Here is a 26,102-nt window from a genome sequence, read left to right as displayed (position 1 = left end):
CGTGTGAGACCAAAGAGACTGTGTGTTTATCTTTCCCCGATCAAGGAAGATAAGTAAAAGGACGCGGCTTAGCTATCTCCAAGGTGGTGGACTAAGTCAAGCCTGACGAGGAAAAGGTGGGGCGGGTGAAGAAATTGGGGATAGGACGTGGAAATAATTAAAATAAAATAAATAAATAATAAATAATAATAAATAATGCTGTGACAAATTTGAGTGACTCTGACAGCAAGCGTTTGACTTGTCACACATGTATCGCCCCACCCACCTTTTTCCTTTTTTATTTTATATTTACTAATCATAAAATTTGAGATCAGAATGTGGTGCAACATAACATACAAATGGGTTCACATATCAATACGTAGTTTATGTTATATAGATATTCAACTAATTTTGTTAACAAACTATGAATCCTCCATAAAAATAGAACCAGCCCCCCCCAGCCCTAAGAGGGTAACAGTGGAGAGGGCAGTACATGCAATCGCCCCCCCCCCTTACCCCACCGAATCGGCCAAGATACCAGAAGAGGAGCGACATAATATAAAATGTATATATTGTTACGAATCTCCCTATCCAGGCTCGCTGCAAATGGCACCAAGCGACACCACCAACTTAAAGAACTTGACAACTCTCGCTTCAAAATAACGTAATAGTTAAATGTCAATAAATAACAGCCAACACTGTACAATTGGCAGCACGTAACACAAGACTGTACAAATATCTCTCCGCCGTATCAACTCTTGCACTGGTCTCTCTGTCTCGTCTCGAACTTGTAATAAGCCGTTGTAACGAACTGTAGATCGGGAAGTTGTGACTGACTCGTCTCTGATATCTTCGCGCTATATATAGGGTCCCTGCTGGCCTTCTAGAAACGGACAGAACGTCGCTCGACCATTCTGGGTGGTCAGATGACTACAATTCTCGTGACGCTCCTGAACTGTGTTCACGACGCCGATCCTTCCCGAACCGCCATGTTGAAACTCGTCTCGGCTGACCGTCGTAACTTGTCACGCTCGACCGCTCGTCTAGCGCTGGCCTGGGGCTATTGGCGTTGGTTGACTACACACACACACACACCACCCCCATCTGAGCCACTACCAGGTTTATAACAATATCAATTCAACTAATGTTGTTCACAAACCATGATTTCTCCATAAAAGTAGGACCGCCCCTAGACACTCAAAGGGTTTAGGTGGCAAGGGCTGTAAAGGTATTCGCCCCCCCCCAACCCAATCTGCCAAGATAGTATAAAGACCGGTTAAAATATCAATAACAAGTTTTAATCATATAGATATTTCATTGATTCTGTTAGCAAGCTGTGATTTCTACAATTAAATTGGACCGCACCCCACTTAAAAGTTTATGGTTGGGGGGGGGGGGCGGATTGATGCCATCGCCCCATCCCGACCCCACCAAATTGACCAACATACTAGAAGGGGGGCTAAATAATCCAAAATTACTTTAAAATATAAATAATTATTATATTTTATTAACATAAGTAATAAATTCATATACAAATTGTTTGAATTGTATACTAAAATTCGTTCGCCGGGGGGGGGGAGTCGGCTGAGTGGGTGGGGGGCAATCGCTTCTACCACCACACCCGTTACAGATTCGCCAGTGATCGTAACACTAGCTAGCGCTGAAGGCCTAGGCTGATCTTTTAGCGTTTTCGTGGGGCAGGCAGACCATCTTTCAGCTCATCGAAAGGGTTGTCCTTCGCATACGGTCGTACTACATGCGGGAATGGGTGTGGGAGAAATGATATGTAGACAGTTTATACCAGACAGACTGACAGACAGACAAATAAAGTGAGTTGATATAAGCTTTGCAAAAAGAAATGATAACCCATCAGTTTAAAAAAGCAATCGTTAGTTGCTCGTTTAAATATAAGTTTTTTAACTTCTTGCCCACAGATTGTATCTCTCCATATTACGGCTACTCTTGTCTAGATATATGCTACCTAGCATGTCTACACCAGGACTGTACCTATAGTGGTGAATGCTATGAATGTACTCCTGGTCGCACCGGTACATACTGTGAAGACCGTTCATACAACTCTACTGACTTCGTAACTGAAGCAGCCAGACAGTCGTCCACTGTGGCACGTTTTAGTGTCGCGAAAGTAAAATCTGCCATAAATAAATATGTCGTGATATTAATAGTTTGTGTCCTTACACTTTTAACTATCTTCGTTGGTAAGACATGCTTTTCTTCTCAATCTGACCAAGTGTTCAGTGAGGAAGAGGAATAACGTTATTCAAATACATTTCTATGAACATAGATATTCTTTACATTTGTTTGTGCTTGCTTATAGAATTTGTTTTGCTTTTTTTTATTTTAGTTCAGAAATACTTTTAGTCTATGCAAGTGGAATCTGGGTTGTTAAGCGCTTGGCTTCCGAACCTGGTGTACTAGTAAAGACTGAAATTTTGAATTTCGAAATTTTTAAGCGCGCCCCAGAGTCCACCCAACTCTAATGGGTACCTAACTTTAGATGGGGAAAGTAAAGGCGGTTGGTCGTTGGGTTGGCCACATGACGCCCTGCTTGTTAACCGTTGGCCAAAGAAACAAATGACCTTAACATCATATGTCTTATAGATCGCTTGTTTCAAAATGGGAATTTACTTAAAAGCTATCATGCCACGACATTTAAAAATTAACATTAGTATGCAGTTTCAAAATGTATTACTATAACTTTCTATGTAGTCTATAACAATCTCTGTAGTCTATAACAAACATATAGCATAATTATATAACAAAAGACATCAAATTAATTATTGAAGGTAAAATAAATTAACAAGAAATACCTTAAGCTATTTGATATTTAGTATCAACACTTGACATTATAACTTGATTATTCCTGCTGCGGAAAAAGAACGACTCCCCGCTTCTCAAACTCTATGCAACTTAATGGTCACGAAAGAAAAAAAGATTTTACTCTTTTGTTGCTTTTTTTCCAAACGCTTCAGGTATCTTCGTGTAGGAAACTGGAATGGATCTCTTCATGCGTTGGGACTTTTACCTCTGATATTTCTAATTTGTCACATCTCCTTTTGTTCCTCGTGACTTGTGACTTGTAGCAACCCGAATGCAATGAACTGTGCTTAGGCACCACACTTAGTGCACTAAAGTATGTCACTTGATATAAGGACAAGTGTGGCAACGGAGAAGACTCAGCATATCCACAAAAATGAAAGTCTACAGTGCTGTGGTGGTTCCTTTACTTATAACCCTAGTCCTGGACATTGGACATTAATTACTGTCACATCAATAGCTTAACTTCTTCTACCTACACTTTCTAAGGAAAATTCATAATGTACATTGGTCTGGCCAAATACCAGTTAATAAAAACCTTTCAGTTGTCTAACATAAACAGTATCCATACCACAGCAAATAAATAAAAAGTTGCAATTTCGATGAATGGGACACGTAGTCGCATGCCAGAACATCGCATTCCCAAACGACTTCTTTACGGGGAGCTATGTGAGGGAAAGGGTTATGAAGACAACCTTAAAAGCTCGTTTAAGGACTGTGATTTTGACATTCACTGCTGGGAAGCACTAGCTCTTGGTCGCTTTTCCTGGCTTAAAGCCGTGAGTGTCAGCGTCACGAGATACGAAACAAAAAGCGTGGTCAGCATGAAAGGGCGCTAACCAACAAAATGCTGAGAGGCCTATCTGCAATTGACTAAACCTAATATGCCATGTATGAGTCAGGCATTTTAAAGCAAGGATTGGACTCTACAATTAAAGTCCTTTTCGAGTTCATTGGAAATGAGAAATGTTATTATCTTCGACCAATATTTGTTCAAAGGCTTTATTAAGGCCTGAACACCCCCTTCTTTTCGTTTTTTTTTAAATAAACGGACCATGTTTTTATTTCGCCCGTTAATTAGTGCAACTGTAACAATGACATTTCAAGGTCTTCTCTCTGGATTCTTTTTTTCTCTCACATAGACTTTTGACTTTATTTAGAAAGACCCGATTCATAATGCGACCCCGAAACTTACACGCTCTCATATTTTGCTGATTAAATTAGTAGCACTTTTACTATCTCGTCACCTTAACCTACCAACGAAAAAAAAGGTTAGTCATTCGTACATATTCCTACATGTATCTACATTTTCCTTGGTATTTTGTTATCTAAATAAAAAGAAATATCAATTTGGTTTTATTAATGTTAAGCCTAATCGTTTAGTGGACCTCATTGAATGGAGCGAAATGACGATTATTCTAGATGTATAAGTTCAATGCTTCAAAGACCAGCTTAGGCGTCAAATTTTCTTTGGCTGAGTAAAAGAGAGCACCTGGCTGCATGCGGCGTCGGAACGAGACAGCTGGAGGTCACTCACAAAGGTCGCGGAATACATATTTGAGACCAAAAGAAAAGCTGCTGCCGAGGACTAACGCAGACGACGAAAAGAAAATCTAAATCAACCACCTGCGGACAATGGTTATGCTTGCCCAGGATGTGGCAATACAGGAAATTCTGTATTCCTCATTAATCTTCGGACTCGAAGACAAGCCTTATTATAATTTCAATGCTATTATGATTACTTGCTGTTGTTTACAGTGTTACAAAGTACTTGCTCTATCTCTCTTCTTCTTCTTCTTCTTCTTCTTCTTCTTCGTTCTCATTGTTTTGTTGGAGTGTTCAGGTGACTAGACCAATACATGAGATGAACTGCGCAGTGGTTTTCAAATCAGGGAGCTCTCCATATAGTTTTCTTTCTATTGGGTGATTTGGGTCTTATACGGGCCTCTTGGTAAAGAGAGCAGTTTTGGAGGACGTGGTCGGCATTCTCTGGTGATACTCCACATGGGCAGATTTCACTGGTACCAATTTTGAGCTTCCGGAACATGTATTGTTGCATTCTGTTGTGTCCGGTCCTGAGTCGAAAGATTAGACGTTGGTCTTGTCGGGATAGTTTATAGTAAGCGTCATCTTTCTTGTGATTTGGATGAGAGCCCGTCCATTTCTCATTTATTTTATTTACAATTAATTTCTTCATTTCTCTGGATAGAGTGCAGTGTTAATTTGAGAGTTAGTTCTCCCACTCTTTTCGAGTGTGTCAGCCTTCTCATTTCCTTCTAGTTGTATATGACCTGTAATCCATTGAATAACAGTTTCTTTTGCTGTTGTTTTTTGAGCTTTGTAAGTGCTGTTCTGAGGTTTTTAATTTAAGAGGAATCAGAGTTTTGCAAGTTTTGGAGGGTTGTTTTTGCATCAGTTAGCAAGACAATCTGACTGTGAGGGGAACTTGGATGATTTGCTAGCATGGTAGCAGCTAGTGCCAGTGCTTCCCTTTCTACTGTGTGACTGTCAGAGAGCTCTCCAGTTGCAATGGAATTTTCTAGTTTTCCTCCATCTGGCCATTCTATAAGTATTCCAGCTCCTCCATTTGTGGTGGCTTTATGGGATAAGCCATCCGTGTAAACTCTGATCCACTGATTGCTAGGGTAATTGGTATCTCTTTAAAAATATATATTTCTCTCTCATTCTCTCTCTGTCACACGTCCCGAGACATGACGTTAAACTGCGCTCCTCTTTCTTTAGCACTTTTGGAGCTCAAAAGTGCTTTACTTCTTTTCTATTATTGTGTCTGCCTCCTCATTTTCTCAGTCTGCCTTCTTTGATCATCACTCTGTCTCCTTATCTTTAAAATCTCACTACGTCCTAGACCAGTATGTTTGCCGTGGACTGCGACGGGTAAGGGGGGATTAAGAGATCCTGGTGTCTGAGGATAAACACAATACTTTGGCTCCAAGTTCCCCTAGAACTGAGTCCCAGATGGCTCACTCACGATCAATCGGCTGGTCATGCCGAGCTATCAGCATAGGTCTTCGACCCATGTTTGAAGGGCGGTGGCTGAAGGGTCAATCAGGGCGCTGCTGTATCGGACACATGCCCGATGCAGCAGCTGACTGAGTATAGCACTTGTGTAACCCTGGCGGGCTCATTCTGGACATCCGAGTGGCCCGTCCCCTTGTTGGACTCGATGGCGAGTGGGGAGCACAGGTGCCGAAATAATAAGAATATATATATATATATATGGATAAAAACAAAACAAATAAACTACTTGCCCCAGACATGTCTGGGCAAGAGACGCCGTATTGATGCAAAAATAGAGGAGGCCACAAAAAGCTGTACTACCTGGCCATTATTTTTGGTGGTCGGGTGCACAGAGGAGAGGAAAAGCCTGACAAAGTTTAGCCCTTTTCTTATCTATAAGGGACTCAAGTCAGTAGTGGGAGAGCCCAAGAGTGTGTCTAAGCTACACAAGTCTTTGGAACTTCTAGTAGAAGTTGAAAGCAAGATACACTCTGATGGGGTTTTAAGATGCAGAAGACTGTGATCTCCAAGTGGAAGTCATGCCACACAAGAGTCTGAACAACAGCAGAGGTGTAATCAGCTCTAGGGACCTGCTGGAATGTTCCGAGAAGGAAAAAGTTGAGGGCATTGAAGAAGTCACACATGCCCGGCGCATTACCAGGCGCAGGGATGGTGAGGTGGTCAAAACCGCTACTATTATCCTCACATTCGGAACTAGAACATCGCCAGAGTATGTGAAGGCAGGGTATCTACGAGTTCTAGTGAGGCCCTACATACCTAACTCCATGAGGTGCTTCAAGTACCAGGGTTATGGACACGGCGCGGCAGTCTTTAAGAGAAACACAGAGTGTGCCAGATGTGCTGGAGAGGGTCATAAGTACAAGGGTCGCACAGCCCAGTTCAAATGCCCAAACTGTCACTCTGGCCACTAGGCCTACTCCAAGGATTGTCCTGTGTGGAAACAGGAGGTTGCCGTGTAGGAGTACAAGGCAAGAAATGGATGTACCTTTAGTCAAGCAAAATTGGCTATATTGGTCCTACCAAAGGACCAATTCGGCTAAACAAAGACCTACGCCCAGGCTGTTGATAAGATAGGAAGATCAATAGCCACACAGACGGACACATTGATCCCACCACCCTCTCCTCCTCCTCCAACTTAGAAGAAAACACCGCCAAAGAACACACCTCCAAATAGACACGAAAGCCCTGTTGTCATGCTAAAGAACAGGTTCTCTGTGCTTGCTGATTACAACATGGAGACTGAACAGCATGTCAAACCAACACTCCCGGAGAAACCGGAGACATCATGTCTGACACAGGTTCTCCTCAGAGAACCCAGCCAGACACCCCAACCTCTACTGAATTAGACGTTGACCAACTCCCTAAGGAGAGAAATTAAAGCGAAAAGGATGCCCGAGGTGAGGGGGGAGGAAATAACCCGCTCTAACCAGAGGGATCTCCGCTTTCCACAGAGAAATACTTCCCCCAAAAGGGGGTTGTCCTCCTCTCCATCCAAACCCAATAATAAAAATACCAAGGTCACTGGAATAAAGGGAAACCCCTTCGAAGGCCTCCCAAGGCCTACTAGCTCCAAGTAGGTCATTTGGAATAAGCCATGGATTTCAAAATTGTGCAGTGGAACTGTAGAAGCCTCAAGACCAATTATGAGGAAATGCAGCTACTGATGGACTCAAAGACTCCTGTAGCTGTCTGCTTACAGGAAACATTCCTGAAAGATAGCATCAGGTTCCGAATATACAGTGCCTACTGCAAGAATGTTTAGGATGCAGAGAGAGCATCAAGTGAAGTCTGTATCCTTGTGAAGGACAGCGTCCCCCATGAGAGGGTAGAACTACAGACCACACTACAGGCCATAGCAGATAGGATAACCCTACACAAGGTTATCACTTGCTGCAGCCTGTATCTACCACCAGGCGCTCCATTAAACCCGACATTGAGGACCTATTGAAACAACTCCCCCGGCCTTATATAATCCTTGGGGATTTCAATGCCCATAACACCATGTGGGGATCCAACAATACTGACACAAGAGGTCGTATGCTGGAGGATATCTTTCTCCAACACGATTTATGCATACTTAATGATGCATCACCGACCTAATTGCACCCAGGAACTGGATCTCTCACATGCATTGACTTCACCGTATGCATCCTCGGACTTCTGGACGACTTTAAATGGTCAGTTAGCAATGATATACGGGGAAGTGATCACTTCCCAATCATCATTACTAACAATCTCCCTTCATTGGGACAACCTCAGCGGTAGAAACTGAATAAGGCCGATTGGGAACAATTCCAAAAAAGATGCTCCGAGGATATCACAGAAAATATCCTTGAAGAACAGAACCCAGCTGATTCCTTTGCTAGCAAGCTACTAAGTATAGCCTGGAAAGTTGTACCCCTAACCTCTGCAAATCCAAAACGGCCTAGCAAACCATGGTTTGATACAGCTTGCAAAAGTGCTATTGTCGATAGGAAAAACGACTGGCTTCATTTATAAGATTCCTTCCCTGGAAAACCTAAAGCTATTCAGGATAGCTAGAGCAAAGGCTAGACAAACCATACGTCAGCCAAAAAGAATTCCTGGAGAAGTTTTGTCGGCAGTCTGGATGCCAAAACTTCTGCTAGAGTGGTTTAAAAGGCAGTAAGGTGAATCAAAGGGAAAGAATCATATGCAATAGGGCATTTGAAAAACCAAGGACGAACTGTCACGTCCCCCAGAGAAAAAGCTGACTGCTTTGCATCCTCAATAGAAGAAAAGTCATTCACTGCACACAACACGCCAGAGTTCCAAAAAGTCAAAACCAGGGAGGAAAGACACCCCATTGATTTCAGGCCAGATAACAATGAAGACTACAACAAACCGTTCTCGCTTGAGGAACTGAGGGACTCGCTGGACAAGTCACATGACACAGCGCCTGGAGAAGATGAAATCCATTACCAGTTCCTCGAGCATCTTCCCGAACCCTCATTGGCAGTCCTGCTAGGGGTTTATAAATGTGTGTGGCAAACAGGCGCTTTCCAAAACAACTGGAGGAAAGCCACAGTTATACCGATACGTAATCCGGGAAGAGACGACTCTGACCCAGCTAAATATCGACCAATAATAATAATAATAATAATAATAATAATCTCTGAAGGATACGCCGAGACAGAAAGTTAAACTAAAGGGAGCTAGGTTAAAGCGCTACAATGAAACCACTAAAAGGAAAGAGCACAATGCTTTATTTCAAAATAAAAGAAAACAGTTCTTTCGTAAACTAGCTGACAAAGATGTAGACAAAATTCAAAAATATTGGTAGCACTAAACACGGCGCGTTCATCGACTATTTGGCAGCGCTATGGTCTGACTCTCTACATTACAACTGGATCGACGAAATCCAAACTACGAACAACCTAATACCAGAAATGCCTGACGAGGATTTCACAGCCGAGAAAGTCTCAACAGCTATATCAAAAACTCACAACTGGACTGCTCCAGGCCAGGACAATATACACAACTTTTGGCTGAAAAAACTTACAGCCATACATGTACCACTAACATCAAATTTTAACGAATTAATATCAGAACCATCTTCAATGCTAATAGAGCTCACTGAAGGGAGAACATCTCTCCTTCCAAAAAAGAGGACCCAAACCAACCATAAGCTTCTAGCTGAGGAACAACAAGGTTGCATTGAAGAGTCGATGGGATGTAAATTACAGCTAACTATAGATGGTATTATATTGCACCAAGCTAATAGAAGAAAGAGAAATTTACACATGTGCTACATCGACTACAAAAAAAGCTTTCGATACAGTTCCGCATGATTGGCTGTTGAAAACCCTGGAAATTCATAGAATCAACCCAAGAATAAAACAACTACTGAAAGTCTGTATGGATAATTGGAAGATAAGTCTACACCTTAATCTTGATAGACTAGATTCTGTGCACATAAGAAGGGGTATATACCAGGGTGACTCTCTATCTCCGCTCTGGTTCTGCCTAGCTATTAACCCACTATCTAAATTACTTCATGGCAGTACAAACGGTTTTAGGGTTGACACTAAATGTACAAAGTCTGTGTCTCACTTGTTATACATGGATGGTTTAAAGCTATATGCAGAGAACGAGCAAAAGTTACACACCTTAATTAAAACAGTAAAACGCTTCAGTGACGATATCTGCATGTCTTTTGGCTTGGATAAGTGTAATATCATAAGCATAAAAAAGGGCAAGGCAGCCAACACCAACATTGCATTTGAAGGCATCGAAGAACTGAACTCTGCCTCCCTGTATAAATATCTTGTAATAAACCAGAATGTCACGATAAACTATACAAAATTAAAAGAGGACTTTCTTGGCAAATACAAGCAGAGAGTAAATAAAATTCTCATCAAAAAACTCTCTGGCAGTAACCTCATCACGGCAATAAATAGCTAGGCCGTCCCAGTGCTCTTCTACACATTTAGTGTCATCAAATGGACAGATACCGACCTACATGACATTGACAGACTCATGAGGAAATTATTAACCCAATTCCTCCACCATAAGGCTATACCTACCCCGGAAGGATGGAGGCCGTGGATTGCAGAACATCTTCAAACTGTGTAAGACGCAAGTTTCCAAAATACGATCAAAACTGCACGCCTCCAGCAATGGACTAGTTTCCTTCCTACACAAATACGACTATGATGCAACCCCTCTGAACCTAAACAATGTTGATGTTAATGTCGGTTTGGACGACGTCGGGCATGAGATTCTCCAATGGAAAGAAAAAACACTCCACGGAAAATTCCCGGATTTATTACATGGGGACAACATTGACAAGGCTGCTACCTTAGCATGGCTAAAAGCAGGTCATCTTAACCCTGAAACTGAAGGCTTTGTCACAGCAATACAGGACAGAGTAATTAGAACAAACAATTACGAGAAACATATCCTAAAACTCAATATTGTTGACTAATGCCGAAAATGTGGAAATGTGGGTGAGTCAATTGAACACATAATGGTGGGATGTTCAGCCCTATCGGAATCTGCCTACCTAGGTCGCCATAACCAAGTTGCAAAGTTAATACAACAGCATTTGGCTTTGACACACAATTTGATCGGTAAGGATACTCCTCCATATTACAAATACTCACCACAAGAGGTCTACGGATCATCTACTGTACTGAGATAGGCCTATTTTGACTGACAAAACGTTAGATTTTAATCGCCCTGATTTGCTGCTCATCGATAAAAGAGAAAAGGCCGATACCATTATTGACATCGCCGTACCACTATCTCATAATTTAAAACAAAACTGAGCTGGAAAAACAAAGAAAATATGGGAACCTTGGCTTGGAGATTAAGCGTTTATGGAAATTATCTATAATAACAATATACCCCATTGTCATATCAACCGAGAGAATAATAACAACTGACCTCACAGACACCTTTAAGACCCTTAACATTCCTAGGGCCATCCTCGTTGCCTGTCAGAGGGCGGTACTACTGCAGACCTGCCACATCACCAGAAAATTCCTCAGTGGAAACTGTTAAAGGGACTACGAAGAATTTTGTTTCTCTTTAGCGAAACTCGACCCTGGCAGCACCAGAGAATCACTACTTGTTCATTTCTAACATAATAATAATAATCTTTATTATCCGTATGGAAATTTGACTTACAATTTGTGCATTACACCAAACTAAAAACATTACAACTATAAGAAACCAAAGTGTACATTCACACCAGACTTACTCATAATTTACATGTGACAAAGTTTATACTAGATTGTTCTTATTTAATGATTTGATTGCCAGGGGAACAAAAGAGTGTTTGTGTCTGTTTGTCTTTGCTATCGGTGTCTTGTATGGTAAAAACACAAAATCTTGACACAAAGGGTGATTCTTTATTTCGAGGATCTTGTTAGCTTTTTTATAGATGTTTGTCTCAAACAACTGCCCAAATGGGTTTTGTTTTTTTTCAATGATTTTACCAGCAGCATTTAGGATTCTATGAAGTTTATTTTTATTTTTAATGCTCAGATTGCCATACCAGGCAGTTATATTGAAACTTAAAATATTGCAGATGTGAGCGTGATAAAACATAGCCAAGGCCTTTTCGCTAACATTAAACGAGGACAGTTTACTTAGTAATCGTAATCTTTGCTGCCTTTTTTTTTCTGATATAATCAGTATTTTCAGTAAAATTTAGTTTATTGTCTAGGGGATTGCAGGCACGACATGGCCTAAATTGTGCCGATGTGCCTCAAATCAAAAATTAAAAAAAAATCAATTAAAGGTTTGCACAATTTTAATAGTCTCTCCAGCTACAGAAACAATATCATATTCCTTCTTGTCCCTACGAAAATCGATTATCATTTCTTTGTTTTTTTTTTACATTTAATAATAGAAAATTATCTTTACAGTATTTTTCAATGTGTTCTATTTCTTTGAAATACTCATTTACGTCTGAGTTCTCTGAGAGCAGTGCAAGAAGAGCCGCATCATCAGCGAATTTTGTGAAGGAGCAACAAGAACTATCGGATTGAAAATCATTGGTGTACAAAATGAACCACAATGGCGATGTCACAGCCCCCTGGGGCGCCCCTGTGTTAACTATGCGTTCATTAGATATAACAATGTTTACCCTAACCCTCTGAGCTCTCTGGGTCCAAAATTCATTAGCCCATAGTATTATGTATGGACCAATCTGCAACGTTTTCATTTTTTCAATGAGTAAATGAAGTTGTATAGTGTTAAAAGCTGATGAGAAATCAATAAAGAACAATCTTACATAAGTGTTTGGTAAGTCCAGATGTTTGTAGACACAATTTAAAATATTTAGGATAACATCGTCTACACCTTTACCCATTTGGTAAGCAAATTGTAAAAGGTCTAACTTATTACAAAGATCACTCAGAAGAAACATTGTAACCAATTTTTATAAACATTTAGACACAATGAAAGTAAGTGAAACAGGTCTAAGTCATTCATTTCATTCGGTTTGGAAACCTTTGGCACAGGTTCAATTATAGATGACTTCCACACAGGTGGTATCTCATGGTTTAGTAACGAAGTAGAAAAAATATCTTGGAAAGGTTCAGTTAGTTGTTCAGCACATTCTTTTAAGATTCGCCCTTTTATTCCATCAGGCCCACCAGCTTTCATTGGGATGACGTTTTTGAAAATGTTACAAACTTGCTCTTTAGTAATCGCTAATTCTAAACAGTTGTTAACATTGACATTCTCAAGGGCCTTGAGTCTTAGATAATTAAAATCTTTCGTGTCGAAGCGACAATAGAAATCATTTAACTTGTTGGCTAATGTTTTTTCGTCTCTTGTAGCAAGATTTTTTTTAAATTTTGACTTTTGTTCATGATGCCGTACGCCTGTCTCATGTCACTTGTATTAATTGAGTCTTCCAACTTGGTGCGGTAGTTTCTCCTCCCTTCCTCAAGAACGACGTTGAGATTTCGTTGAGCACTTTTCCTTGTCTGTCCATCGCCACTCATAAATGCTTTTTTCTTTTTGATTATTTCCCATTTTATTTTTGCAGTGACCCATGGTTTATTGTTGGGGTATATCTTGATGCTCTAAAATGCTGCATCTGCAAAACCATGGAAAGAAGGATTAACAGTAGGCTGGTCTCGTATCCGGAGAGGAATAAAGTGATCTCCAACTACCAATGCAGATTCCGGCATGGGCGTACAACAACTGGTAAGGCTGGAAGCTTATATTAGAAATGCATTACTCAGAAGAGAACATCTAGTAGCTGCATTCTTCGATATAGAAAAGGCCTATGACACAACCTGCAAACATGATATTCTACGTGACCTGGAGCTTATGGGGCTTTGTCAATGAATGTTTTAATGTCAATGAACGTTGAATGGTGTAATACTGGGTTCTTGCTTCCTGAAGTACTCTAGACACGTGACAAGACAAACACTTTACGACTGACTCAAGTCCGTTCAGTAGACAACATGAAGTTTATTTTACTACAATAACAATACACTGCACTCCTCGTTAGTGCTACAAGTCAAGAAATAATAATCCTACCCGCATAACAGCGGTATCAAAAGTATCCAATACGTTAACAACAAATCACGTCCGCATCTCAGCGGGTAACAATAAGAACAATTACTACTAGTGACACTGGAGCTTCGACTATAGATATCCATTGAAATACGAATAATACTTTAATATTCAATAAGCACATAATGAAATCAGCTCTCAAATGTAATTAATCAACAATCACTAGTCAATCGACTTTCATGCTATATACATATATATATACACCAGTCCAGGAAGCAACATCCAACCTTCCTGGACCGGGAGCAAGACCTTACTGACTTGACTTGAATGAACTCAAAGTCAACTTTATTCACTCTACTTCCTGTTTTCTACATCAGGAATTCCACGTGTCTTTTAAACTCTTAACATGACGTGAACTTTAGATCATGCAATGTCAACTATAACTGTGACAGGCTTAAGCGACACCTTCCCCGCTTTGTGGGTGAATTCCTAAAAGAGTGAGCAACTCCGCTTCTGACACTAATATCAGGATTTGAGTGTACCCCAGGGCAGCATTCTGTCAGTCACTCTGTTCAACATTAAATAAAGAGCATCATAAATGCACTGTCCCCTGGCATAAAGTGCTCTTTGTATGTTGATGACTTAGTCATTTTTACTTATGGGGAAAACATAAACACCTTATAAAGAAAATTACAGTTATGTTTATACAAAATTCAAAATTGGGCAAACGATAATGGTTTTAAATTTTCGGACTCCAAAACAGTTAGTATGCATTTTTGTAATTTAAGTGGACTCCACCCAGACCCTTAACTATTTATGCACAAAAAGAAGATCCCTGTCGTGAAAACTACAAAATTTTTAGGCCTCACTTTAGATTCCAAATTTAATTTTCTCACCCACATTTAGGAACTTAAGAATAAATGCCAAAAGTCATTAAACATACTTAGAGTACTCAGCCATACGGACTGGGGAGCTGACAGAGATACCTTGCTGCTGCTATATTGAAGTCTAATTCGATCCAAGCTAGACTACGGATCCATAATATATGGAGCAGCAAGAAAGTCTTAGCTAAAAATATTGGAACCAATACAAAATGCTGCCCTGCGTCTCTGTCTCGGCGCGTTTCGTACATCACCTTTCCCAAGTCTCACGTGGAGGCTGGAGAACTCCCCATGGATATAAGAATGAAAAAGCTTGCAATGCAGTATATAGTCAAGCTAAAATCCAACCCCACGAACCCTGCTTTTGACTCCATATTTAACCCCACAGAGGTAGAATTATACAATCGAAGGCCTAACGTCATACAGCCGTTGGGCCTTCGAATGAGAGAACCCATCCAAAATTTAACCCCACCCGTTGACCATCTCTAAAATAGAAACCCCACAGAATCCTCCTTGGCTAATGAATAAATCCAAATTAAATTTATCCCTCCTTAATTTCAAAAACGAAAATACAGACCCAAGCATACTACAAGTTCGCTTTAGGGAACTGCAGGAGAGCTACGGAGATTGTGGCATCATCTAAAGTGACGGATCTAAAATGGATGAAAAGGTCGCGTGTGCCTGCTCCATTTGGAACAAAACAATCTCCCGTAGACTCCCCGATGGCTGCTCCATCTTTACGGCCGAATTGCACGCAATATCACTTGCCCTTATGGCCGTAAAAGCATCAGGAAGGAGGGAATTTATATTCTGCTCCGACTCCAAATCTGCGTTGCAAGCTTTTGGGCGGATGAAGACTGACATCCCATTGGTACATAAGAGCCTGAAGCTGTTAGACCAAAAAACAGCCGACCATAAGGACGACACCTTCATCTGGGTCCCCTCCCATGTGGGCGTTGAGGGAAACGAAGCCGCAGACAGAGAAGCAAAGAAATCATGTGGTGTCAGGAACCCAAATTCCCTGCTTGGGCCTGAGTCAAAGTATTGCCTCTGCCACCTACCGAGAGTGGCAGAACCGATAGGAGGCTGAGAATCACAACAAACTCAGTCAGATTGTGGCGGCCCACATCTAAGGGTCTGACAAGGCCTGGAAGCACAACAATGTGCAGACTTAGGATTGGCCACACCTACATCACGCACTATATTGTGCTGAAGAAAGAGGAGCCCCCACTTTGTGAGTATTGTGACTCTCGCCTCACAGTGGAACATATCCTCATTGACTGCCCCAGATACCAGGATGTCAGGGAGAAATATTTTAGAGCTACTAACTTAAAAACACTATTAGACAATGTCGACCCTGGGAAGGTACTGGAGTTTATAAGGGAAGTGGGGTTGATTACGAAGATCTGATTTATGAATTTGTGAACATGTACTATTTACATTAGATTTTTAACAAATTATTAAATGTTTACTACCTTTACTATTTTAACTGTGAATAGACCTTGATTTGCTTTTAATGATTTAACTGTGTAGAATTTAGCCCTTGTTTTGTAGAGAGAGAATAGTCCTTAAGGGACTGCAGGTACGACATGACCTAAATTGTGCCGATGTGCCTAAAATCAAATCAAATCAATCACTCTCTGTCACACACACACTCTTTCTCTCTCTAAAAAAAATAAAAAAAAATCTACAATTTAAACAACAATTAATAAGTAGTTTCTCATATTATCACATGAACTACAGTACTACACTATAGCCATAGAACACTCAACTAAAGGAATTGTTTTTTTACAGAAATCTCTTTTTCTTTTTTTGATGATTTGAATAAGAGTTTGATCCTTTACAAAACAATTAGATCAATTAGATATTCATTAAAAGAAATCAGTTAGGCCAAGTTCGCTTGTAACTTCAGATTTACTTTCATCTATCCTTTGGTCTGCTGGACCTCTGGGGCACCACACAATATCTGTTAACCTTCTTTCTCCATTATTATCTGCCTTTTCTTTGAAATAATTTAATTCTGATGTTGTTTCGGAAAATATTGTTACCTAACTTTTTTTTACCTGCCTTGGTGGACCACTTGAAGGGCCGATTTCGAGTTTTTGTGTTTCCACAGAAGCTGTCTTTGAAACCTTGTTTAACAATTATTTTCTTAACTCAGTTATTTTAAACTAGTCGACCAGCGGCGTAGCATACGCCGCTATTTTGATGGGTCGACCATAGGCTACAGCAGCCTATCCGACCGCATTGGGCCCCACACTTTCATTTATTTTCTGTGTAAATTATTAAATTAAACCCTTTTAAAACTTATAACAGATTTCTCGCGGCCGCCTGATTGACCAGGAGCTCCTGGAAATCTCCTGAAATTGCAACATATTTGAAAAAGTCATGGAAATCTCCAGAAATTATTAAAAATCTTTCGAAAACTCATACAAATCTCATGAAATATATAGACAAAAATGTGTCATTTTTGGGTGCCATTCATTATGGAAAACGCCAATCCAAAGGGCGATAATTAAAAACGGCATTATGCATTAGCCGTAATTGTGTAGTATGGTGAAAGAAGCTTCTCGCACCTTAAACTAATGAAGAATTACTTTAGTTCAACAATTCTCGTAGATAGATTGAAACATGCATTAATTGTTGCTATTGAGCGTTATCTATGTAGGAAATACAATTTTTATGATACACTGTAAGACTTCGCTACACGCAGGGCTCTTTATGTTCGTGGGATAACTCTATTCGCAGAAATAAAATAGTGATCTTTCCTTTAATTCTTCTTCTAGTCCAAACTCTTGAGAAGATAGATTGAAACATGTGTAAATTCTTGCTATAGAGCGTGATCTATGTAGGAAACAGAATTATTATGATATACTCTATGACTTAGCTAAACGTAAGGTTCATAAAGTAATTCTGTACGTAGTTAAGAATGGATAAAATGCATAGACGAACTTTCTTTGTAATACAAACTCTTAAATTTCACTTATTGTTCGCTTCTCTACCCAAATTGGTCCCGCGAAATCCGTTTCGCATAAGGCCTCACAATTGTTAAGTACAGCCCTGCTATTTACATATATATACATAGTAGATTACTTATTCTCTTTCCATGATTTCTTGGTCACAATGGTAAAGTCCTGCACAGTAGGAGTGTTTCATGAAAACAAGCACACTATAGCAGTATTTATAGATTTGCAACACGCCTATGGTAGAGTGTGGAGAAAAGGTTTATTTTTTAATGTGAAAAAATTAACATCCATGGAAAAATGTACAGCTGGATAAGGGCATTCTTAAAAACACAGAACCATCCAAACCAGATTCGAAGGTGCCATCTCTAGTGAACAAAAGTTTGGAAGAAGGACTACCACAAGGTTCAGCCCTTAGCTGCACTCACTTTCTAATCTTTATGAATGACCTCCCGGGCCTCATTTTTGTCAATAAGGCACTTTTAATTTGGACAACAGACTAATCCTAGCCCTAGTGCTGGGTTCCAAAGGACTGTCAATGCCGGGGGTGAAAGTGGGGATAAGCACCCACTTTCCAAGAAATGCTCCCATGGCTTGCGTCTCTAAATGCCTCTGACAGTCAAATCCAGCTCCTGGCCTTCACGTGTGATTTTCTCAAAAATCCGGCGGAACCTGTTCTTACAAACTGACAGGAGAAGGAATAAAAGGCGGAACCTCCCTAGACCGGGAGCAAGACCTTATTAACTTAACACACGCTCTCGCACACACAACGAAGACTTAATCACTCAGTTCACAACACTTGCAATACTATTCACATTCACAACAAGGGGATATAACAATCACACCGAAATATCACAGTAACCTTCATTCTCGCCATACCTCCCCCTGAATTGGCTCTTTTGAAGACTATGCTAATCAAAAATAGTGTTCTATTCTCTTCAGTTGCTCAGCACTGCTGTTTAGGGTATTGGTTATGTTAGGCTGTAGTGGCTTTAGGGTCTGCCTAATGTGGATTAGGAAGTGACATTCAAAGAGGATATGGTTTTATAAGGGTGGGCACAGGTCTACAACAGGAGAGTTGTGTGGAATTTATTTTGTTAAGATGGTTATTTAACAAAGGTGTGTATCTTGTTTTTAGTTGGTCGATTGTATATTGCTCTTTGTGGAAGAGGAAATTAATATTGTCCATTTCTTTGTACATGGCTCTGCCTGTTTTCCTGATGCCGATTGGTTAAGCCACTCTTTTTTTGTGATTATATAAGCCTTTTCATTTCCCATGATGCCAAAGTGTCAGAGGATTACAGATACGGCATGACCTACATTGTGCCAAAAACTCAAAACCCTATTGTAAAAAAAAAATAAAGTTTCCCTTTCAGACCTTTCTATCTATGGGGCAGATGATGTTAAGATCATCTGTTTCTGTGGCCAACAGTTAACGAACAGGGTGTTATGTGCCCAACAAAACGACCAATCACCTTTACTTTCCCCAGCTAAAATCAGGTACCCATTAAATTTAGGTGTACTCATAGGCGCCCTAAAAATCCCGAAATTCAAATTCCCAGTTTGTACTGAGATTCGAACCCAGGTACCCAGGTTCGGAAGCCGAGTGCTTAACCACTCATCTACCACGCCCCCTAATAAGCCATATTACTAAATAAATAAAGTATAACACTTGAAATTGGCAATCTTTTAATGTGACAAATTAATGCTACCATATACATTGCCACGTACATATACTTGACATCTGGTCCAGACAAGTGATATGATCATAGCACATTGAAAAAGATAATATATTTCTAAAATATTTCTAATCCCACAGATAACTAAATGTCTAGAAGGTAATAAGCTTTATTTTTTTTTTCAAAATATTTTTTTTATGTTTTTCTTAATTATGAAATCCATTTAAAGAGTGATCAATTATTATAAACTAGTCGACCGGCGGCGTATCATACGCCGCTATTTTGCAGGGCCGGCCTTAGGCGCCTGTAACCTATGCTACCGCAGTCAGCCCCGCACTTTAATAGGGCCCGCTCTAATTTATTGTGTAGAAATTATAAAACTAAACCATTTAATAACTTAAATGAGATTTCCCGCGCCCTCCTGTCGATTTACCAAGAGCACTTTCATAGGACCCGCACTTTCATAAGAATCGCACTTTTATACGACCCGCGCTAATTCAAGGTGCAAAAATAAATTAATTAAACCATTTCATAACTTAAAACAGATTTCCCGCGCCCTTCTGGCAATTTACCAGGAGCTCCTGGAAATCTCCCGAAATTACAAAATATATGTGAGCTTGCACTCCCAGAGCTATTTTTATATGTAATTTTAGCTATTTTACTACTTTTATAGGTCAGAGCTATTTTGTGTACTCTATTTTTTTTTATAGGCTAGTGTCAGATTTTATATTTGTACTTCCGCTTTTTGTTAGGGTTAGAGCGGGTAGTATAAATAGTTAAATCTATGCTACATCCTGTACAGTTGACCAGCGGTCAGTAAAGTGTATCACTGTCTGTGTGACAGTTGATGATCTTAGTGATTGTCACATTGTTGTGCAAGGGTTATTAATTAGTTTAATAGTTGTTATCAAAGCTCACCGATAGACTTGACAGAGACCAGACAAAGGTTAGGACAATGTCAGTTAGGTGTTTGTCTTGTAGAGAGACTGATATGTGGCTCGGGACAGACACAGACAATTAGTAATGTTAGTTTAGGTGTAGGCTAGATACTCAGCCTATATAGAGTAGAGTTTTGGGGCAGTAGGGACACAGCGCCATGTAGTGTTAGCAGGGGCGTGTGTTGTGTGCGAGGCGTTCTCTGGTGAACGACACATACAGACATTGGGAGCAAGTCGCCGAGGCTGGCTCGCGATCTTGGCTCCAAGAGGTGTGAGTTGTTTGCCAGAGACAACATGTAGGAACTAATTCTTAGGGACCAGGGTAAGAAGAAATGTTTTTTTTTTAGTTATATATCCAGCATTAGATGTTATTTGATTATGATTAAATAGAATGGCGCTTTAGCGAGTTGTTAGCGATATTTTGATTATTTGTCTATTTAGAGTGACAGTCTTAGTGACAGTCTGACGGTCAGAGACGGTAGATCTATATATGGTGTATCCTTGCCTGCTACGCAAGGGGATATCACTCTAGTATTGAGCGGACTGTGAAGTTGGGTTCCAGGATCCGTGCAGAGACTAGAGAGAGAGAGAGAGAGAGAGAGAGACAAGAGAAATGGAGAGAGAGAGAGAGAGACAAGAGAAATGGAGAGTTCATCGTGACCTACAGCCAAGTATCAATATCTATGTGATTATTAAATTTTAATTCTAGAATCACATGAGTATTATATGTAATTATAGTTGTTAATTAAATATTTATTTTTCTTATGCAAATTTGTGTCCAGAGATCATGATTTATATCATTATTGAATATTGTGGTCTTTAATCCATAGTATTTTGTGATGCGTGTGTTGTATCAGTTAAATTACATCAGTAAGAATCATCCTAGACGTATAGACATCAAGAGCTGATATCAAGTTCTTGACAATTGGGGCCTCGTCTGAAGTTTTATTTTAATTTTTTTACGACACTTTAATGATGTCTGGGGGCTAATGAATAACTGGGACCTGTTATTTTTCTTTAAGTGAAAATACTTTGGTTATACTTGATATAGTATTGACATTTTTTTTATCCAGCATAGTATTGAGAAAATTGTATTTTGCTTGTAAAGGTTTGGACGAATATTCACTGCTTAGAATTAGCATTAAGTAGAGTTTCTGTTTACACTTGTTGTAATACCATGATTGTATTTTTCAAAATTTTTTTTTTCTACATTTTGTTTTCTGCCTAGCATTTGTTGTGGTACAGGTGAATTGGCTGTTTGGCAGTGGACGTCACACATGATCTATTTTTAGACTGTCACTCCTGATTCCTGCGCCCATTGTCTTGGGGCCTTCGTGTATCCACGGTTTGAGGGTAACGTTGTTATCTTCAGCGCGTGTTTTTTCAATGTTTAGGTAAGCTGTATGATGTAGTGAGATAAGGTGTAAGTTTTCTTGTTTTTATTTTTGATAGGGAGCTTAGGGATTTCATAGAGGTGGGATAGAAAGAGGTGGACATTATTTTTAAAGCATAACTACTGCACTGGGCAGTGTTACATTTATACTGTGCTTATACTGTGTTTTTGCAGGCAGACAGGGGCGAGTTCTTGTTTGGAGAAGGTAGAAGGGGGTTGGACCTGTATGTTCGCGTGGGGCAAACGTATAGTGTCGTTGTCCTCAGTTATTTTTTTTTCTTGCTTTTTAGCTTGTTAAGTTTTGTAGATGGTTAGCCAGGTGAGCAGTACTGTTGGCCAGTTGTTTTTTTTTTTGCCATTTTGGTGTTTTGATAGACGGGATAGGGGGTTTGAGAGACAGACAATGGCGTTGGGTCATGTAGTGTCTACCCCACCCATGTATTTTAGTAATGCCTATCAAACCTTGTAGTTGTTAATGGAAGTTTTGGAATTTCGTTTCCAGTGCCATGCCAGAGGGCAGGGACATTTGTTTTTCTTCTCCCTCTTAGTTGAGGTCGAGCGTTGATTTTTGTTACCTGGTGTGTCCTTGTTGTACGGATTCATGGTAGTTAAGTCACAGGGTGACGTAATGATTTTTTTTTGTTGCGGCAAGAGTTGTTTTTTTTTACAGTGGGTCTCGAGTTTTGTTGGGCCTGGTTTCAGTTTTTTGTATGCCGTCTATTTTTTTTTCTTGAACGTGTTGATGATAGTTGGCTATAGCTCTATATAGAATATCCGACATTAGGTATGTCGTGGATTTTTTTATTTTAGTGAGATGTTGCTGTGTTGACAGATCATCAGTTTATCAAAGTCATTTGATTAGTTTGTTCAACGTTTGATATTACTAAGATGTTAAAGTTTAGGCCTGACGAGCTTGAATTGGTTTTGATTTTTTTTTACATAGATTTTTTTTTGTTGGCAAATATTTGAGCTTTAGCTGAGTTATGGCGATTAATGTACACGCTATCTAGGTAGTTCAGAAAATTGGCGTTTAAGGACATTTGTATCCAAGGTGGAACATGAGTTGTTTGTTGAAGGGTCAAGGGAGTCCTTCTAATGGGGGAGGGTGCATAACAGACACTGAAGTAAATGACAAAGCGTTGTTTTTTTTTCTACGACATGTGTGATGGACACTGGCAATGAGTACAGCCATTTGACCAATTTCTATTCTATTATAGGGATGCTAATGAATTTTGTATTTTCATTTTATTATCATTATGTTTTAGTTACTTATATATTGAATTACACTGTTCTATATTTAGGTCGATAAATAAGATGCAAGTGGAGCTTGCAATCCGAAAAACTTTGTCCATGATTAGATGATATCATTTTTCTTACTTTTAGTTTTATATTAATTCGTGTTTTACTTGCACTCGAGATTTGATTGGCAGAATTGCATGTTCACTTTGATGTATATTTTTTTTTTGTAAATCTACTTGCAGAGATTCATGACTATATTATTTGATGTTTAAAGTTGAAGTTTGTGACAGTTGCAGTGCAGATATATGAGATGGCGATGTTCACATGTTTATTTTGATTTTTTTTTCTTCTTAATTACAACCACTTTGTTTATGATTTTATAATCTTATTCCAGTGTGCTACAGTTGCCTAAAGACTTTGGTTAGCAATGCTGCATGTGTTCTATAACATTATTTTTATGTCTCAATATAGTTCCAGAATTTGTTCTCCAAATGTGAGATGGTAGAGGCAGTTTAGTGAGTCGTATTAGTGTGACTTTGGTTGCAAATATTGCAACAAAAGTCAAAGGAGAAGGGGAAGATGTCACAGTGTTGTGCAAGGGTTATTAATTAGTTTAATAGCTGTTATCAAAGCTCACCGATAGACTTGACAGAGACCAGACAAAGGTTAGGACAATGTCAGTTAGGTATTTGTCTTGTAGAGAGACTGATATGTGGCTCGGGACAGACACAGACAATAAGTAATGTTAGTTTAGGTGTAGGCTAGATACTCAGCCTATATAGAGTAGAGTTTTGGGGCAGTCGGGACACAGCGCCATGTAGTGTTAGCAGGGGCGTGTGTTGTGTGCGAGGCGTTCTCTGGTGAACGACACATACAGACATTGGGAGCAAGTCGCCGAGGTTGGCTCGCGATCTTGGCTCCAAGAGGTGTGAGTTGTTTGCCAGAGACAACATGTAGGAACTAATTCTTAGGGACCAGGGTAAGAAGAAATGTTTTTTTTAGTTATATATCCAGCATTAGATGTTATTTGATTATGATTAAATAGAATGGCGCTTTAGCGAGTTGTTAGCGATATTTTGATTATTTGTCTATTTAGAGTGACAGTCTTAGTGACAGTCTGACGGTCAGAGACGGAAGATCTATATATGGTGTATCCTTGCCTGCTACGCAAGGGGATATCACTCTAGTATTGAGCGGACTGTGACGTTGGGTTCCAGGATCCGTGCAGAGACGAGAGAGAGAGAGAGAGAGAGAGAGACAAGAGAAATGGAGAGTTCATCGTGACCTACAGCCAAGCATCAATGTCTATGTGATTATTAAATTTTAATTCTAGAATCACATGAGTATTATATGTAATTATAGTTGATAATAAATAATTATTATTCATATGCAAATTTGTGTCCAGAGATCATGATTTATATCATTATTGAATATTGTGGTCTTTAATCCATAGTCATTTGTGATGCGTGTGTTTTATCAGTTAAATTACATCAGTAAGAATCATCCTAGACGTATAGACATCAAGAGCTGATATCAAGTTCTTGACAGTGATCTGGCGTATGATAATTTAATCATTTCTATATTTCTGTACCTAAGACGGCCTGCAAGTGTATAACTATTTTATATTTTCTTTTACTAGATCTATGTCACACTATGTGTACATATGCTAGATATATCTTAATTTAGTTTTTTGGAATATTTTTTAAAAGAGTTGACAGTTGTTCCCATCATGCTGTATTGAAAATGGCGGCGCCCATTAGTCCCGCTTTGAGTATTCTAGACCTAATAGAATATATGACTTTGTATTTATAGTTTTGCTTTTATGTATTGCAGGCTATTTTCACTGCTGAATATAGATCTAGCTGCTGAAATACATGCTGCTGTATCTAATATTGTTGCTTTAAGCTGCTATTACTCTGCTGCATATTACTGCTATTGTTATTGCTTCTGTAGATCTAGGGAATCTTTGAATCTAGTGTTATTTTGTTTTTGTAGTGTTACCTTCTAAGACTTAGTCCGCTTAGACCTAGTGGCTTAGTGACTAGTCTGTTATTAGTGAATAATAAGGTACTAATGTGTTCTTGTTTTAGTGTTAGTGTTATGGGTTGGTTATAGTAGTAGAATATTGTAGATCTAGACTAGTTTATTGTAGTGTGTTTGTGTGGATCTAGGTCTAGTGTAGTAGTTGTCGTGCTTTAGTTAGATATTTGGTTTGATTAGTTTCTGTTAGATAGTTGGTTTGGTTACTTTGTGTTTGGTAGTGGCGTAGATTTAGAGGGTTTTAGTTAGTAGTTAGATTAGTTTACTATTAGTTGTTTGGATTTTAGTGTATATATTTATATTTTATTATTTATTTATTTTTATGTAAATAAAGTATCTTTTTGTTTTATTTATCCTAAACTAAAGTTTGTTTCTTGCTTTAGTTAATTAGTTTAATGTTGTTGTCCCATTGCTTAGGCGTCTCTAGCCCCTTGGTTGTAGACTGAAGTGTAACAGATGAGACCCGCCCAGTAGCGCTAACATCTGCCTACTGATATAGAGTTTAATGTTGAGCAGATAATAAAAGGTCCACTCAGCGCCTCCTGAACTCCTCACATATACGAAAAATTTCTTAAAATATACAGAAATATCTACACGAAATTGTCATTTTGGTTATCATTCAATATAAAAAACGTCAATCTTACGCGCTACATTGTGCACTAGCCATAATTGTGTAATCTGGTGAAAGAAGCTTCTCGCGCCTCAAACTAATACCGGTAAATATAATTACTTGAGGTCAACAATTGTCGAAGATAGATTGAAACATTTGGTAGTTCTTGCTATTGAGCGTGATCTATGTAGGAAATATAATTTTGTTGATGTACTGTATGACTTCGCTACACGCAGTCTCGAAAAGTAATTCTGTACGTAGTAAGGAATGAATAAAATGCAAAGACGAATTTTTTTTTCTAATCCAAACTCTTAAATTTCAATTATTGTCCGCTTCCCTACTCAAACTTGGCCTCACGAAATCCGTTTTGCATAGGGCCCCACAATGGTTAAGTCCGGCCCTGCTATTTACATATATATATATACATAGTAGATTACCTTATCTCTTTCCATGACTTCCAAGTCACAATGGTTAAGTCCGGCCCTGCTATTTACATATATATATACAT

At 39.3% G+C, this 26,102-nt stretch overlaps 1 protein-coding gene and 1 long non-coding RNA gene across 5 annotated transcripts in view; both read left to right on the top strand.

Moving 5' to 3' along the window:
- The window catches only part of LOC106070475 (cell death abnormality protein 1-like), a 66,845-nt gene extending 52,797 nt beyond the window's left edge, over positions 1 to 14,048 (top strand). For 3 of the 4 annotated variants that reach the window (XM_056010821.1, XM_056010820.1, XM_056010819.1), the window contains one exon: positions 1,914 to 4,458. In XM_056010821.1, the coding sequence (XP_055866796.1) occupies positions 1,914 to 2,251 (338 nt within the window). In that variant the 3' untranslated portion in view covers positions 2,252 to 4,458. Of the gene's footprint in view, positions 1 to 1,913; positions 4,459 to 13,375 lie in introns of those variants that run through there. The other variant, XM_056010822.1, reaches the window with a different exon arrangement.
- A 6,195-nt stretch (positions 14,049 to 20,243) lies between these two features.
- On the top strand, positions 20,244 to 25,808 carry LOC129922871 (uncharacterized). The gene is made up of 3 exons (XR_008774823.1): positions 20,244 to 20,634; positions 20,754 to 23,923; positions 24,041 to 25,808. It is a non-coding gene; the product is annotated as an uncharacterized LOC129922871 (long non-coding RNA).
- The last annotated feature ends 294 nt before the right edge of the window (positions 25,809 to 26,102 follow it).

The sequence above is a fragment of the Biomphalaria glabrata genome, chromosome 14 (genome assembly GCF_947242115.1).
Source record: "Biomphalaria glabrata chromosome 14, xgBioGlab47.1, whole genome shotgun sequence".
NCBI lineage: Eukaryota > Metazoa > Mollusca > Gastropoda > Planorbidae > Biomphalaria > Biomphalaria glabrata.
This window is presented reverse-complemented; position numbering and strand designations above follow the sequence as displayed.